Here is an 18,152-nt window from a genome sequence, read left to right as displayed (position 1 = left end):
TCTTTTAATCTAAATAATTACAACTCTGTTTTTCACATAATATAATATAATTTGTAGACCTTCCACCATCCCAGGCATCCTTTATTGCACCACGTTAGTTTGTCGTTGTCTTGCCTAAAGTGTGGACTCCTAGGTTTGGTTGGATCAGTGGATGTATTCTTTTCCATATGTTGGTTAAGGTAGTTCTTATTGAATATGTGGGTAACAATGGAAAGGGCTTTTTTATATTACCTGCTGACTTACTGAATGTTACCTGTTATGGTTTTGCATAGTTTGAATATCTAAAGCTCACTGAAGGACTTTACATTTATGTCTTTAAATTTTTACTTCGTTCATTTTTGTGCATGGTTTCAGTTTCTCCATTTTTTTCTGTCTTGCTTTGGTTTATAATAGCTTCCATTTATTGAAACTTTACTATGTGGTACTGCACTGAATATGTTGCTTTTTTTCATTCAATTTTGTAACAGCCCTTCAAATCATTATTCGATCAATTGACTTAGTTTAAAAAAAGTAAAAGTAGGTAAGCTTTAGTATAGTACCTGTCAGAATCATTACAAATTAAAGTATTTGAATGAGGATCTGAATTTAACATTTTTTTGTTGTGTTTAATTTTCTGTGATTGTCTTCCTTTTTATTTAGGCACAACAGCTCTTATCAGCATGTTTAGAAAAGGTAGATGTTTCTAGTACGGAGGGTTACGATTTGTTCATCACACAGCTCAAAGATGGTTTAAAAAATACATCTCATGAGACTGCAGCAAACCACAAAGTTGCTAAGGTAAGAAGTTAAAAAAAATTACCTTGTTTGGGGTTATAATAGAAGGAACACCTCCATACTTTCACCCTTCTCTGTCCTTTCCCCACCCCAATCTCCCTTGGAAATATTCCAATTCTAGATTTTTCTCTTTTTTAAAAAACAAGATGTGCTAATAAGTCCTTTCATAGTTGAAACTATTTTTGTTGAAGTTTAACTTCAGTTTGTAGGAACTGCTTTGCTTACTTTGTTCCTAAGGCGTCTGTGCTTGGTGGCCGTATATTGGTCAAGAGGCTGATGAAACAGACTTTCTTGTCAGGTTATGAACTTCGATGAGAAATGGAATAAGTCTTTGAAAATGGGGCCATTTTGAGCTTTCTTTGAAATATATATATATATATTTTTTGGTAGTGATGAGGATGTCTATAGGAGATGGTGCTTAGAATTAAATCACTAGATATAGTTCATTAATTTCTTTGCATTTTTCTTTTAAGATCTTTTCTAAGTTATAAATGTAATACATGTAAAATTTCTGTACCAAAGCATATAAGGTAGAAGGTAAAAGCCACTTTCCAAAAAATAACTTTTGCATTTATAAATAATCTTTTTTCTCAAGTACAATTGTAATTATACTGAAATATTGTGATATACTGTCTTAGTTCATTTGTGCTGCTGTAACAGAATACTACTGACTGGGTAGCTTATAAACAACAGAAATTTTTTGCTCACAGTTTTGGAGGCAGTGAAGTCCCAGATCAAGGCACCAGCCTGGTCACATTCTGGTGAAGTCCTTCTTCCTGGTTCATAGTTGGCGCCTTCTCACTGTGTCCTTACATGGTGGAAAGGGCAAGGGATCTCTCTGGAGCCTCTTGTATAAAGGCACTAATCCCATTCGTGAGGGCTCTACCCTCATGACTTAAGTACCTCCCAAGGGCCCTACCTACTAAAACCATCACCTCTGGGGGTTAGGATTTCAAAAGATGAATTTTGGGGGGACACAAACATTCAGACTATAGTATAAACCTTGCTTTTTTTCACTTAAGAGTGTATCTGGAGTATCTTTCCGTATCAGTCCTCATAGATTATCTGTATTCTTCCTAATACTTATATTGAGTTTTATTCTACAGATTTACCATGATTTTATTAACCTATATTCCATTGATGGGACATTTTATTTAGTAAAATAGAAACCATACTATGCATTCCAACAGAGAATTTATTGTAAGGAATTGATTTAACGTGTTTGAGGACTGGCAAAGTGAAAAGGAAACCCTGAGGTAACACACAGATGGTAACTATGGGAAGCAGCTCTTGACTAGGTCTGGAGGAACAAGAGATTACAGTTATCAGAACCTACAAACTTAGAGAATAGGCCGCATGGGTCTGGGACTCAGACTTCTGAGGAGGAGCTGCTGCCCAGCCAGTGCCTCAGGAACTTGGAGATTGGAGCTTATGGAACTGAGACTCACATCTCTGAAGAGAGGTGCTACTTGGCTGATGTTAGTACCTCTGAGGGAGCTCTATGAGACTGGTTCTGGGAATGCTCAGAAAACAAAACAAAAAACCGCTAAAGGCTAGAAGAATCAACTGTTGCCACCAGGTCCTTTGCTGAAACAATGTTGACAGCAATGGCAAGTAATATCAAGGAACAAGTCTTTCTCCCCTCATCATGCTTTCCAATTTCCATCCTGTCTTCCTTTTGTCAAAACCTAACTGCCAGGAAACTGGTTGGCAAAGAAGAAATATAGTTTACAGAGTTGAAGTCCCAACATGACCGAAAAGAGAAATAAAGGGTAGGTTTGGAGCTGAAACACAGTAGTTTAGTAACTGGTACAGCCCACTCCTTTGGCTACTCAGTGTCTCCATACACACTTATTTATGCATATGTGAACTTGCATACAACAAAAATATTATACCTTTACTTAACAAGAGGTACTTTTCCTTTTTACAAATGAAGATTCTCTCTCCCCATCCCTCAGAAAGGTGAGACACAAAGTTCCAACAGGTACTTTGCCCATCCATAGGTGATGTTAAATACTCCTAAAATTTAGTTATAGTCTCAACTGTTCAGGTAATAGAACTGTGCTACCAAAAGACTCAATTAACTATAACCAAAAATTCTTACATAAAATAATGTCTATATGTCTCTCTATATGTATGTGTCTGTATATATCTAAATCTCCATCCATCCATCCATAATTTATGTAATAAAAAGGGAAGAAAATGTGCATAGCTGCTATATCCTTCAGTTCTGTAATGGTCAAGAGGATATACTTGATATTTATGACTTCCTTCTTCTTCCTATTTCATATTCCCTTTGTCCTCAGCCAGCCGCCTCAGTTGGTCAGGTACATGGTGGAGTGACCCAAGTCTTCACTCTTGGAGCGTCCAAATCCTCGGTAGTACTGTGTTTAAGTTGTTGTAATTGTCCTCTCATTTTTACTATGGGACATGGAAGGATTTAGAGGCACCCTAGAGAATCTCCTGGATTCTAATTAAGTTAGCATCAATCTAATTTTCTTTTGTTGTCAGTTTTAATTATACTAACCAGTAGAGTAACCTTCTTTGCCTGATGATTCAGTGACAAGAGGAGCCCAAAATTTCTGGGTAGCAGTCTCAACACCTAATTCAGTGGAGCTGTTGTTGTACCCTTGGTGGATCATTCCTCCCTTGGGACGTAAGGCCTCTAGACTTAAAGCTTAAAAAGAAAGCTGTGGTTGGGTTATTAAGTATAATAGCGACTGTGCTGGGAGAAACTGTATTATGTTTTTTTTGATGATTCAAAGCATATACATAGTCCTGTAAGATGCAGCCTATCAGGCATCTCTCCCAATTAGTACTGAAAATGAGTCTTTAGTAGGACATCACACTTTTTTGTCAGGTTCCTTGTGGATGATACCACTGCAAGACCAGTCAATTTCATGGGCAAGAGCCCATTGCTGCCTTTTTTTTTTTTTTTTGCTTTGAAGTGCTTTCTTGGTCAGAAGCAAAGTTGTGTGGAATACCATAATGGTGCATAAGCCGTGCTATTAGTCCACAGACAGTGGTGTAATATTAGGGCAGAAGCATTGAGGGCAGAACAGGTAAATGCTTAGCCAGGATACATATCTATTACAGTGAAGACAAATTACTGCCTAGATCATGACTGAAAAAATCCAATATAATCCACTTACAGTCAGATACCTGACTGTTTCCCCTGGAAAATCGTGTCATATTGGTGGCTCAGCTTTGATATCTGCTATTGGCCGATTAGGCAATCAGCAACAGCTGTAGCCTGGTTAGTCCTGGTGAAGAGAAGTTCATGTTGTTGTGCCTGTACATATCCTCCATCTCTCTTGCCATGGCATTTTGCACACGCATCCATTGAGCAAGCACTGGCGTGGCTATGGAGAGAGGGTGAGTGACATTGATATATTGTGTATAATTTGTCCATTTCCTCTGGAATGGATGCCTTTTGATGAGCATTCACATATTTCACAAATATTTTCCCACTCCATTTATATTTTTTAAATTTTTTCATTGAAGTATAGTTCACATAACAGTATCATATTAGTCTCAAGTGCACATCATAGTGATTTGATATTTATCTACATTATTTAATGATCACCAAAATAATGATCATCTGTCAGCATACTTGCTGTTTATTTTGAGAGATCTGTCCCAAGACCTTTACCTTTAACTTCCTTGTTTATAATCTTCCAGTCCAGATCTTTTCAAATGCCTGACCATCTAGCCAAAACATTAGCTACTGTCCATTAATCAGTGAGGATTTTTACTTGTGACCAACTCTCAATCTAGACAAAGAGAACAGCCAAATGTACTGGGTGAAGTTCTGCCCCCTGAGAAGATTTACCTTCACCACTGTCCTGATTGGGGTGGTGATGCTGCAGCCATCCACTTTGGGGTGGTACCAGCGTACAACGTGCAGAACCATCTGTAAATCAGAGCCAAGGATTTTCTTCCTCAATTATCGTATCATAAGGAGTTCCCTATGAAGCCATCAGTGTGGAATGAGAAGGAGACATTGTAACAAGAGAAGATATTCTAGAAATCTGAGCTACTTGCTTATTCAACATGTCCAAAACTTGCCTTTTTTTTGAGAAAGATTGGCTGTGAGCTAACATCTATTGCCAATCTCCTTCTTTTTTTTTTTCTCCCCAAAGCTGCAGTACATAGTTGTATATCCTAGTTGTAGGTCCGTCTAGTTCTTCTACGTGGGACGCCACAGCCTGGCTTGATGAGTGGTAAGTAGGTCTGCACCCAGGATCCGAACCAGCAAACCCCAGGCCGCCGAAGCGGAGTGCATGAACTTAACTGCTACGCCACCGGGCCAGCCCCCAAAACTTGCCTTTTGAGCTTTCTCAAGAATGATCTCTTATAAACCACTTAATGAAGGATACTTGTCTCTCGTGCCCAATATTACGGTTTGTTGTGTCAGATAACACCTTTTGTGATGGACAGCTCTGATTGCATGGACATTTGTCTCATGGATAGTTATTAATTTCTATCAGGAACTACTAAGAAGCCAGGAGCTGTTTCTCAAAAAGAGAACGTTTATTTACAGGATAGGGCATGGCTTTGCCCTAGCATTCTGCTATGCAGTTGTCCCAGTTCAGCTTGCCAGAGTCTTCTTACAGCATCTTTACTTGCTGCAGACACTTCTAATGTCATTGAATATGCTCACAAGGTACAGGTGGTAGAACATCTTGTGGTTCAGCCTGGACCTGCTGCAGAGCTTCTTGTTCTTCACCTTTTGTGTTATTTGGTTATTGAGTTACAGCAGCACACTCAAATATGCTGAATATTGGGTCTAAAATCCAATTAGGCCCACCAAGCATTGTGCCTCATTTTCAGTGCTTGCTATTACAAGTTGTAGCAACTTGTCTTTCACCTTGGAGGAAATATCCTGACATGTCCAGACCACTGGACCTCCAGAAACTTCAAAGAGGTTGCAGGACCCTGAGTTTTTCTGAGGATTATTGATCCTCTCTGGCTTGCATGTGTCTTACTAAGGCATTCAAGTTCCTTGCTACTTCCTCCTCATCTGGGCCAATCAGCATGATGTTATCAATGTAGTAGACCACTGTGGTGATCTGCAGGATGTTAGGTTGATCAGGATTTTTATATACCAGATTATGGTAAAGCATGAGATACAATCCCAGGGTCAGACTGTGAAGATTTATTGTTAACTGCCAGATAAAAGCAGTCAACTTTTGGATGGTCCTTAAAAATTACTATAGAGAAAAAAGTATTTGACAGAACTGAACTGCCTAGCAGATATCAAGGGATTTGTTGATTTGCTTCAGTAAAGATACCTCTTCTGGAACAGTAGCTGCAATTGAAGTCACCACCTGTAGTTTACAATTCACAGTCATTCTTCAAGATCCTTTTAACATTTTGCATAGGCCAAACAGGCCAGTTAAATGGAGGTGAGATAGTTTGATTACCCCAATATCTTTCATGTGTTTTATAGTGGCATTAATCTCAGAACTTTACTCAGCAATGTGGTATTGCTTTGGTTTAGTAGCCTTGTAGTAAATGAAAGTTCTAGGGGCTTCCATTTGGCCTTTTTTACACTAATAGTCCTCAGAGAGGATCAGAGAAACCATGTAGGGATTTTGCTAGTTGTCTATTCTATATCTCTTCCAATTATGCATTTGGGAACTGGAGAAAGAACTACAAGATAGGTTGGGGAACCCAGAGCTCACTGAGACAGCTTTGGGGCAAAACTCCATTAATCGCTTCACCATCAAAATCCCCGCTCGTTAGTGTACCACAGTGATGTTTTAGGTCAGTTCAGTGCTACTGTCTTGTAATGCCTGAAAGATCACAATACATTCTGTTCCCTAGGGCACAGTGACTGTAGTGAATGCCCACGGGTGCCTTTCACAGGTGGAGAAGGCTTGGAGTATGATTTATAGTGTATAGTTGGGGCATTGTTGTAGGATCCTTTCTTGAGAGAGTTCGGCCTACTTTTCAACCAAGAGGCTCTGGATCTGTGAACAGGTTAGGTCTAGAAACAAAGTAAGAGAGAATGAACTGAATGAACTCTCTCTCTCTCTTTTTTTTTTTTTTTTAGCAATTCAAGTCATGTTTTTGGCTACAGGTTTTTCCAGTTATGTAGATAAGTAATAATTTAGTAGGCTGCCTAGGGTGTGCTAGACAGAGTGGAAACCATTGATAGGTGAGAAGGGACAGGATACAAAAATGAAATTACTTTATAGACATATTTCTCTGGGAGAATAGTACTTAGCATTTTTGCAATCTAACTTCTTAAGTAATTATTTTGATATTAAATAATTGTGGCTAACATTTATTGAATGTTTACTCTGTACCAATTCTCGCTTGGATTTTCATAAGAACATTATGTCATTAGGTATTTGTTTTCCCCATTTCATAGGAACGGGAAACTGAAATATATTTGACAAGGGTCACATAGTTGATGGTGAAGCTGGGCTTGGAATCCAAGTCTGTTTGATTATAAGATATATGCTTTTAGTTATGTTTGCTGTATTATGATGACAGCGACAACAAATACATAAGAATCTGCTAAACCAAAGTAAATTCTCATATACCCAGTGATGATAAATTGTACAATGGTATGCTTATGGAGATATTTGAATGCCTAGTTTGTGGTTAACATTGTATATGTGCTGAAGGAATATGAAAAATGACAGATGTTATCCTGTCATTTTTAGTTATTCTTAATCGTGGATGGGATATGTAAGAAGATGTGCTACCATCTGGTTCAAAACTGTCTTTTCCAGGGTAGTTAATTCAGGTTTCTTTTTTTACATAATTGCAAGTTCCTGCTTTAAATGATGAGTTAATGGAGTAAACTGACTTTAGACTGATAAATGGTCCTTTATTTTATATAAGTTATGGTTTTGGTTAAAATCGTTGAGTATGTTTTCCTTTGCTTATACACTCATTTTCTTTCAGTGGGCCACAGTTACATTTCATCTTCCTCATCATGTGTTGAAGTCCATTGCCAGTGCCATTGTGAATGAACTCAAGAAAATAAATCAAAACGTTGCTGCCTTACCTGTGGCATCCTCAGTGATGGACAGATTGTCTTACCTCTTACCTAGTGCACGTCCAGAACTTGGAGTGGGGCCAGGCCGTTCTGTGGACAGGTATAACCTTGCTTATAAAGAGCTGTGGCAATGAGATTGAATTGTTTAGCTTTTTGGATTAACCAGGAATAGCTGTAAAATTTGATTATGATCAAAAAATATTTCAAAATATTTTTGAAAACCATTCAGATTCTCATTTCTGTCAAAATACTGAAGTGAAGTAAACTACTACGTGAATTGCTATTATTAAACAATGTCTTTTGGTGCCTGGAAGGTATTTAAAGGGGTCATAAAACTATATTTTGAAAATTCCAGCTTCGTACTTGCTCAGTAAATATTTGAGTCAACTTAAAAATATTATAATTATTCAATATATAAGAATTATTTTGCCTTGAAATTTTGTGAACCTGGAAAAAAATTATTGATAAATTAAAAAAACATGCCAGAATCTGAGTATGAGAGCTATATATTATTTCCTACTTAAAATGAGAAGAGTTAAAAAAATCAGTCCAGGCAATTTTTTTTTTTTTTTTGTGAGGAAGATCAGGCCTGAGCTATCATCCGTGCTAATCCTCCTCTTCTTGCTGAGCAAGACCCGCTCTGAGCTAACATCTATTGCCAATCCTCTTCCCTGTTTTTCCCCAAAGCCCCAGCAGACAGCTGTATGTCATAGTTGCACATCCCTCCAGTTGCTGTATGTGGGACGCGGCCCCAACATGGCCGGAGAAGCGGTGCGTCGGTGTGCGCCCAGGATCTGAACCCAGGCCGCCAGCAGTGGAGTGCGCGCACTTAACAGCTACGCCACAGGGCCAGCCCCTTAAGTGTGGCTCTTATGTTAGTTTGCAGTATTTGTTAGTTTATCTCTTGGTAACTGATACTTTGCTTATTAGTTGCCTTTTTTTGTTAAGTGATTTTATTATTATATAAATAACTTTTATTGATTGTGTTAACATTTGGGAAGAATTTTTATTTATTTATTTATTTTTATTTATTTTTTTGGTGAGGAAGATTGGCTGTGAGCTAACATCTGTTGCCAGTCTTCCTCTTTTTGGTGAGGAAGATTAGCTCTGAGCTAACATCTGTGCCCTTCTTCCTCTATTTTGTGTATGGGATGCTGCCATAGCATGGCTTGATGAGTGGTGGGTAGGTCTGCACCTGGGATCTGAACCTGCAAACCCTGGGCCACCGAAGTGGAGTGCATGAACTTAACCACTATGCCACTGGGCCGACCCCTGGGAAGAATTTTTATATTCCATAGGAATATTGCTATCTCTATTTTTTGGGCAAAATGTAGAGACTGTCATTTTTAATCTGAATAACTATCAGGTGATATGTACAATGGCTATCATTAAAATATTCTATGAAATATGTCTAGAGAAGGGGAAAAAAGAAAAATATATACTTAGAATAAATGTTTCTTGTCTGAGAGCTATGCCTGTCTTAAAATTATAAAACAGCCCTTCAGAGCTATTTTCTTTACAAACAGTTGCTGGGTTTCTAAAGAAATCAGTGTAAGCTGTGGTAAATGTTTCATTTTAGGAAATACATTTATTGGATAGGATATTCAGTGTTTCCGTTAGTGTTAAAATGTCTCAAAATATTAATTTTGATGTAGTCTGTGGGGTTTGTTTCATTAAAAATTAATCTAGGAACCTTATGAGGACCTTGTTGAATTAGGTCTGTTGGATGTTTGAGTTGGGGTCTACTGGATGCTGTTGCTCTTTAGCTTGATAATGTAACTAAGTGGACAGGTTTTCTGTTTCTAAGACTGACACAGATCCTGAAGACATCTGTAGCTTGTAAATGATGAGGCTGTTTCTAACCCAATAACTTGGTTTTTTTTTCATATAAGAGCACAACTATGAGTTTAACTCGTAGTTAAACCTAAGCTCACTAGCAATATTATAGGAAATCACATACTGATATAAAGAAAAGTATTTTTCTGGTCTCTTTGTGATGACTTTTACCACTTTCTCTCTTTTTTTTCCTGTTTTCAGTTGCACTTTTGTATTAGGAAGAGTAAGCTTTGCTTATCAGTCCTTTCTTACTTGAAGATGTTTGGATTTTTCTAATTTCGGTATAATCCTTTAAAAACTACTCTAGTACTCTTACAGGTTCACTCTCAGTGAGCTAATGTATTTTAATATGAAAACTTATGTGAAGATTTCCCTTTTTTGATAATTCCTTGGAGAGTACAACTTTCCTGGAAAAGGATTTCCCTGGAGAAGGAAAGAAAATTGCTTTCTAGTTAAAAAAAAAATTCAACTAGAATATACTTTTTCGATATGCTTGAGATAAAACCACTGTTCCTTTGGTTGTGGTTTTATCCCGTTATGCAAAACTTCGCACACGATGAAAGCATACAGGCCTCTGCCTCTACATTTCCAGATTTTCTGTTCTCTGCTCGCTAATTATGCAACATTGTTTAATTTGATCTATCCCTGGAATCGTTTGTCAGTTGTAACCATTAATCAGATTTCTTTTTCCCTACTCTGTTTAAGGGCAATTCCTGAAAGTGATCATTTTCAGTTTAAAATACAAATTTGAACTTGGCCATTAGACCATTCCCAGTTTTTGTTGATAATCCAGTAGAATTTTTTTCTTCAGTGTTAAATAGGAATGTCCTTATAATTTGATGCCTAACTTCAATTACATCAAGTTTGTTTACTTTTAGATCTTTGATGTATAGTGAAGCTAACAGACGGGAGACATTTACCTCATGGCCTCATGTAGGCTATAGATGGGCACAACCAGATCCCATGGCTCAGGCTGGATTTTATCATCAGGTAAAAAAGACTGTCAAGAAATATTTTTCAATATGCCTTTGTAGCCTTCAGTAAAACCATCAACATTTTAATACTTTTTCCGCAAACTTATTTGATGCAACCTGGCTTTGTGCTTGTGTGTATGCATGTATGTGAGTTTTGTTTTGTTCTTATGCCTTTGATCATAATAATGACTGGCTATTTCCTATATCATGTGTTGTGTATAAAAAGGGAAAAAATTTTTGTTGAAAGTAACTAACAGCTGAGTTAATGCTTTATAACTATTTTCTTTCAGATTATATATAATGTATAATATATATGTGTGTATATATAATCACCAAATAGGCAATATTCTCCAGATTTGCTTTTTGAAAAAGTGTTCTTTTTGGATATGTTTATTTTGACTTCTGCATTCATAACAGAGTAGTAAATACTTAGGGTAATGCAATAAAAATAACATATTGTAGTTATTCCTGAAATTTTAATTTTATTGGGATATAAATTACCCGTATGCTAGATAATTGTAGAAGCAGCATTGCAGGTAGTACAATGCAACCTGAATACATATGTATTGAAGAATTGATTAAGAAATTATGTAGAAAGAGGAATAATTAGTCAAGGAAAATAGTTTTACATAGGAAAAGAAGAGGGTGTACAGCATAAGGATTAATGTGACAAAAAGACATGAAAGTGGGACATTGTAGAGACCTTCACTGAGCTAAAGTAGAGGGAAGTTAAGAAAAATGAGTTTAGATAGGAATAATATACTAATTAAAGGAAACTTAAACTGAGTAGTGTAGACTGGCTTACCACTGTTATGTCACTGCTGGAGAATCTGAGAATCTCATACTTAAATTTCAGTTTACATAAAGAATGCTTATTTAATTTTAGAATTCAGTTAAACTTTGAAATACGTTGAAGTTACTGTCATAAAGAATCTGAAGAGTCATTATTCCTTAGTTATCTTGAAGTGTTCTGAATATCTTAACTAAAATTAAATCAGAAAACCATGTATTTATTCAAAGTTTATCAGAGTTCCAGTTAAAGATAGATTAGTTTGGAGACTGGCTAGTATTAGAATCACTGAAATTATTTTCCTAAATTAGGGATTGAATATGGACCATTTTTCCTGACAATTTATCTTCTTTCTTCTTATTTGTTGTCATTTCCTAAAACAGTCTCTGTTAAGTGATGCCTTGATATTTTTCTATTGAATTTTTTTTTTTTAAATTTTTTTAGGAAGATTGGCCCTGAGCTAAGATCTGTTGCCAATCTTCCTCTTTTTCTTTTTTCTCCCCAAAGCCCCAGTACATAGTTGTATATCCTAGTTGTAGGTCCTTCTAGTTCTTCTGTGTGGGATGCCGCCTCAGCATGGCTTGATGAGCGGTGAGTGGGTCTGCGCCCAGGATCCGAACTGGCGAAGCCCGGGCTGCTTAAGCGGAAAGCAGGAACTTAACTGCTACGCCACCGGGCCGGCCGCTCTGTTGAGTTTTGTTCGTTATATTTCATCTTTGCAAAGAGATCAAATCACAGGTTTTCTAGAATCTTCTACCTATGTTGGCTGATTATTCTTAATCTTCTAAAATATGTAATAAATTTACATCTGTTGACATAGTAAGTGCTAAGTACAGTAAGTGCTCTAAAATAGTAATATTAGTTTTCAGAGATACATTTTAGTTTAGGTTTTGATATATATATAGCATTTTAGCATTCTCTCCCACGTGTCTTAAAGAATACTATATTACATGAATTAGGTTCACTAGTTTGCTTTTTCTTTTTACTTACCCCTTCTTGTGTAGTTGCATGGGATTCGTTTTTAGTAATAAAGCTGTTAGATTATTTCCTTTCATATACTTAACTATATTTCGAGTACTTTAGTAATACAATTAGAAGATGCTAGATCAGAGATTGAGTGTGTGTGTCTCTGTGTTTCATTTAGTGGTCATTTTCTGATGAAATGCAATTTTTCAAATAAAGCAGCAAATTTATAAACATTGGGGGATTCAGTATATTATTGAGACCTAATAGTATAGGCCAATTTTCTTTTGCTCAATATGGAATTTTACCTAAAATTATGAACTTTTTTAGAAGTTTTTCTTTATTAAGAAGCTGTTTTAATATTGATTAGCCTTTTCTGTCTTCTTTATAAATTTGCAGCCTGCCTCATCTGGAGATGATAGAGCCATGTGTTTTACTTGTAGTGTATGTCTCGTTTGTTGGGAACCTACTGATGAACCTTGGTGAGTCTTGATTTTTCTGGACATAATAGGCTAAGTTAGTCCTATAAATGTGCTTCTAAATTTTAGTTTTCTGATCTAGATAAAATAATATTGTTGCCTTTTTTGCCATCTATATTATTGCCTTTGTCCTACGAGAATGAGGTAGTGTCTATGCTCTGTCATGTTGCTTGGCATACAATATCTCTTTGGCATCCCAAAATCTGTACATGGGAGAAGTGCCAAAGAATGGAACCAGGCTCTGACTGAAAACTAGAAGGCTATAATAAAGTAAATTAAAATAGCATGATTGGGGCCAGCCCTGTGGCTTAGTGGTTAAGTGCGTGTGCTCCGCTACTGGCGGCCCGGGTTAGGATCCCGGGCGTGCACCGACCACCGTTTGTCAGGCCATGCTGAGGCGGTGTCCCACATACAGCAACTAGAAGGATGTGCAGCTATAACATACAACTATCTACTGGAGCTTTGGGGAGAAAAGGGAAAAAAAAAAAGGAGGAAGATTGGCAATAGATGTTAGCTCAGGGCCAGTCTTCCTCAGCAAAAAGAGGAGGATTGGCATGGATGTTAGCTCAGGGCTGATCTTCCTCACCAAAAAAAAAAAAAATAGCATGATTAACTTGAGCAGTTTAATCTTGGTCTCTTGAGGGCATGCTGTCAATAGGGAATGCACAGAGGAGGACCTTGTGATTTTTGAAAGAATTTTAGGGAGCCTGTGGTGATTTCGAATTCTAGTGCATGGAAGTTTAGAACTCAGTTAAACATTAGAGATCATGTATTGAAACCTCATTTTTACAGATAACTACTTTGAGGCCTTATTAATAGCAATAGTAATAATGATAGCAAATATTTATATAATTCTGTTTGCCAGGTACCATCCTAAGCACTTTATGTATTTTTAACTCATTTAATTCTCATGTTAATTCTACGAAGTAGATATTATTATCATCTCTGTTATATAGGAGGGAACTGAGAATATTCTCCAATTTAATCTTTACAGTCACTCTGTGAGATAGGAATTATTATCCCATTTCAAAGTAAAGAAAATAAAATTTGCTGAAGAGCATATGGCTAGTATGTGGTGGAGCCAGGATTTGGTTATAAGACATATTACTTATTTTATACTGAAATTAGTTTTAAGTCTCTGAATGTTAACCAACTGTTGTGAATGGGCTGAACTTCCTAAAGCCTATTGGAGTGTACGTATGCATTCCAGGTTGCAATGGGAAATACTGAAAATATGAAAAATGGAAGTTGCGTTTATCTGCAGACTGAGAGTTGATTATGAGCAATTTCCAATTTGTGTTAACTTAAGTTCTGTTTGGTACCCAGTCTTTTCCCCTAGAAACCATCTTTATATATATAGAAGACATTTTAATATGTGTTTTTTAGTTTTTCAGGCTGATCCTCAAAAAGTTATTTAACTCATACCTGAAAAACTATACCATGATATTATAGAATGCAACTTTATTTATAAATATTTTTCTATGGGAAAGTTGATTCAGATTTTCAACTTGGGCTGTTTAAAACCTGTTTTTTCTTGACATGATCAGGGAATCAAGGATGATTCTTCTTTGCCTCAGAATGCAGGATTCCTCAAACACTCAAGCAGTTGGTAGAGTCTGTGAGGGCCTGCGGCCAGCGCTCCAAATGGATAGAGGGAACAGGATTGATGGCGTAGGACTGAGGCTGGGTGCCTTCTGAATCTCTAAGGGGGAAAAGAATGAAGACTTGTAAGGGGAAAGTGGGACTCTCATATTTGATGGTAGGATTCGATAGAGCTACTTTAGAGGGGGATTGAAGTTTTAAAAAAATAAAATGGGTACACCATATTATTTAGCAATTCCACTTCTACTTATTTAACCTAGGGAATTAATTGCTTTTGTATGCAAGGAGGCACAAAATGGATCGTCACTGTAGTGAAAAACTGGAAAAGTCTTAAATACCTGTCAGGAGGGGAATAGCCAAATAAAATGTAGAATATTCATATAATCGACTATGATCCAACAGTTAAAAGGAATGAAGAGTTAGCTCTCTATTAATCACCATCAGTAACTTTCAGATACGTTGTTATATGAAGAAAGCTGTTGTAGAGTGCTTCATGCAGTGATACTGTTTATTTAAAATGGAAAACATCCCCTATATTTTCTATATGTACATATATGTATGTAAACTTATAAAAATATTTTAGAAGTATACCACTTAAATTTATAACAGCGGTTATCTGGAGTGGGATAGGAGAATACTGGGATTGGATATTATCATAGAAGTGGGTCTTTAGCTTTGTTTTACGTAGTCATGTTTCACTTGTGTGAATAAAATTTTAATTAAAAAGTTAAAACTCAGGTAGGAGAAAAAGATGGAAAGGGGAAAATACCCTAGGGTTTAGCTGGGAGGGAATCCAGTCCAAGTATCGAGTGCTTGGGAATGCCTTGTAAAAGCATTTATGTAAGACACCTGCATATTGCAGATTATCCAGGATTTATATATGGATATACATAAGTTGTAGGTGCAGTGTAAAAAGAAATATGTATACCCTATGGAATAGCATATTTTGTAAGTATAGTTTTCCTTTCTTTGCTGTGGAAATAGAAAAATGGCTTTTAAAAAAAGGTTCTTTTTTTGGTAGCAGCATCCTGACATTTCAAATAATGCCTTGTAATTAAAGCTAGTGAAAGTAAAAAAAAAGAATAGAAAGAAATAAAGTAGTCACCAAGTTGGACGGATGATTTTTAACTGTTAACTTGATCCCGCGTTAAGTATTTGAGAAAATTCTTCAAGTCATTATACCGGTCTTGATCTGAGGTCCTAGTATTTTGTTCTTGTGTGTGTGTGTGTGAGGAAGTTTAGCCCTGACCTAACATCCATTGCCAGTCCTCCTCTTTTTGCTGAGGAAGATTGGCCCTGGGCTAACATCCCTGCCTAGCTTCCTCTACTTTATATAGGATGCCACCACAGCATGGCTTGACAAGTGATGCGTTGGTTCGCGCCTGGGATCCAAAACTGCGAACCCTGGGCTACCGAAGCAGAGTGTGCGAACTTAACTGCTACGCCACTGGGCTGGCCCCACTAGTATTTTATTCTTATTAAACATGTTAGGGTTTTCTAGTAAACTAACGTTTCTTTTTGCTCAATAAGCATTTATTTGGAAGAAGTAATGTACGATCTACGGACATTATATAAGTTTCTTTGAAAAGAAATTTTGTTGAGAAGTTACTGGTCTGATGGGGTCCTGTAGTGAATGTGAAAGGTCTATTTCTTTGTTCTTAATATATGTAATTTTATCCACACTCTAGAGATTTTTTTTGCTTTCAGATCTTTACTAAAAAGCTTTTTGTAATATGATTGACATTTACTGAGTTTTTATTTTATGTTGTTTACAGTTATGGCCACTAATATGTGTATATATAAATAGATAGATATCTGTATCTATATATGGAGTAAAACAGCTTCATTGAGATTTCTTTGACATGTAAAAATTGTATATATTTAAGGTGTACTACTTGATGTTTGTCATATACACGTTGTGAAAAGTTCACCACAATCAGGCTAGTTAACATATGCATCACCTCTACATAGTTACCATTTTGTGTGTCTGTGTGTGTGGTGAGAGGATTTAAGATATATCCTCTTTGCAAATTTCACATATGCAATACAGTATTGTTAACTATTGTCACCATGCTGTGCATATATGGAGGATTTTCAACTGAAACAAAGTAGTTATTCATTTAAAGTTGTAGGAAACCAGTGTGAGGATATATCAGGACTTTAAACAGTTTTATCTGTGTGTTCATTTATCATAAATTATACTATAGCATTTATTCCTCAGTTTCATCTGAGACTGACTTTATTTGTAATCAAAGTGAACAACTGCGATTCAAGTGAGTGGTTGGACATGTAAGAGTGATCTTGATAATATTGAATGATTTTGTATTTGAGTCTTTTGAATAAAGAATACATTAAGTTCAGTTAATTGTTTTAAAAAAAAAGAAAAGATAATCCTGGAGTTCTCTTTTAATGTACAAACTTAACAGTTTTTTGTGCAGTAAACTTTTCCTTCCTTAATCTGTGTAAAGGTCTGAACATGAGAGACATTCCCCAAACTGCCCCTTTGTGAAAGGTGAGCACACGCAGAATGTGCCATTGTCAGTCACTCTTGCAACAAGTCCTGCACAGTTTCCTTGTACGGATGGAACTGACAGAATATCTTGCTTTGGGTCTGGGAGCTGCCCTCATTTTCTAGCTGCTGCAACGAAACGAGGAAAAATCTGCATATGGGATGTTTCCAAACTTATGAAGGTATGTTTTAATTTTGAAGTAACAGATTAGTAATTGAGAAAAAATCAGTTGTCAGCTTAGCCTTTTCATTTATTTGTTTAGGTGCACTTGAAGTTTGAAATTAATGCATATGATCCAGCAATTGTACAACAGCTTATTCTGTCAGGAGAACCAAGCTCAGCAGTTGAATCAAGGAGACCAACTTTGGCATGGCTGGAAGACTCCTCTAGTTGCTCAGATATACCAAAATTGGAAGGAGATAGGTATGTGAATTTGTTTTAGTAGTACTTATAGAAGTTAAGTGTTTTCTTTTCCTAAATTTTATATTCTCTTAATTTTATTACAGAGGCAGAAAAAATTATTAGGTCAAGAGATGAGAGACTAAAGGTTGGTTAGAAATCTGAAAGAACTATGTGATTCGTGAAAAAAATTTTCATTCAGAAGCACCATAGTCTGTAAAATGTACTTTATTTTCTATTTCAATCTATGCCAATTGGAAATAATTGCCACATTGAAAAATAAAATCTAAATAATGAAATGAAATCCTTATATTAGACTTATAATTTCGCTTTCTACTAAATATTTTCATAGAGAAGTTGAATCAAATGATTTTAGTTCCCCTTTTTTCTTTTAAATTATGGAAGTGCTGTGAATAGTGAAATAATCTGTGGCTAAGATGATCTAATTGTTTAAAACAGTATATCAATAGTCAGCAGTGAGTTGAGGCATGATAATTATTGCTGTTGAAACATTTTGGTAAAGTTGCTGTGCTAGATCCTCCTCCATTCAGCTTCTCTGAAAGATTCCTGTGGCTGTATTTGATCTATATAGGGGCGGGAGAGTCCAAGTATAATCCTGCTTCACCACTTGTCTCCGAAGAAGCTCTGCAGTTGTAACTCTGAACTGGGCTAGGATTATAGAGCAACATTTGCAATATTCCCTGGTAAACAGAAGGAAGGGTTCGGTAAGACGCTCAAGGGTTCCATAAGCCACTTGTCTTCAGCAGTAGCAGCTACCACTTCTTAAGATTCCAAAGGTAGCAATGTGAA

General features: G+C 36.5%; 1 protein-coding gene across 12 annotated transcripts in view; it reads left to right on the top strand.

Annotated features, from left to right (window-relative positions):
- Window positions 1-18,152, top strand: part of BIRC6 (baculoviral IAP repeat containing 6) — a 236,286-nt gene that overhangs the window by 31,679 nt on the left and 186,455 nt on the right. For all 12 annotated transcript variants that reach the window (XR_001389958.2, XM_087436940.1, XM_087436939.1 and 9 more), the window contains 6 exons: window positions 640-777; window positions 7,696-7,889; window positions 10,504-10,615; window positions 12,752-12,834; window positions 16,902-17,124; window positions 17,206-17,366. Coding sequence is in view for 11 of the 12 variants with exons in the window: in XM_087436940.1 (XP_087293066.1) it covers window positions 640-777; window positions 7,696-7,889; window positions 10,504-10,615; window positions 12,752-12,834; window positions 16,902-17,124; window positions 17,206-17,366 (911 nt within the window). In the remaining variant the exon portion in view is untranslated. The remainder of the gene's footprint in view (window positions 1-639; window positions 778-7,695; window positions 7,890-10,503; window positions 10,616-12,751; window positions 12,835-16,901; window positions 17,125-17,205; window positions 17,367-18,152) is intronic.

The sequence above is a fragment of the Ceratotherium simum genome, chromosome 11 (assembly GCF_057802395.1).
Source record: "Ceratotherium simum simum isolate JZ-2026a chromosome 11, ASM5780239v1, whole genome shotgun sequence".
In the NCBI taxonomy this organism is placed as follows: Eukaryota; Metazoa; Chordata; class Mammalia; order Perissodactyla; family Rhinocerotidae; genus Ceratotherium; species Ceratotherium simum.
The sequence above is the reverse complement of the archived record's forward strand: the minus strand, read 5'-3'. Positions and strand labels throughout refer to the sequence as shown.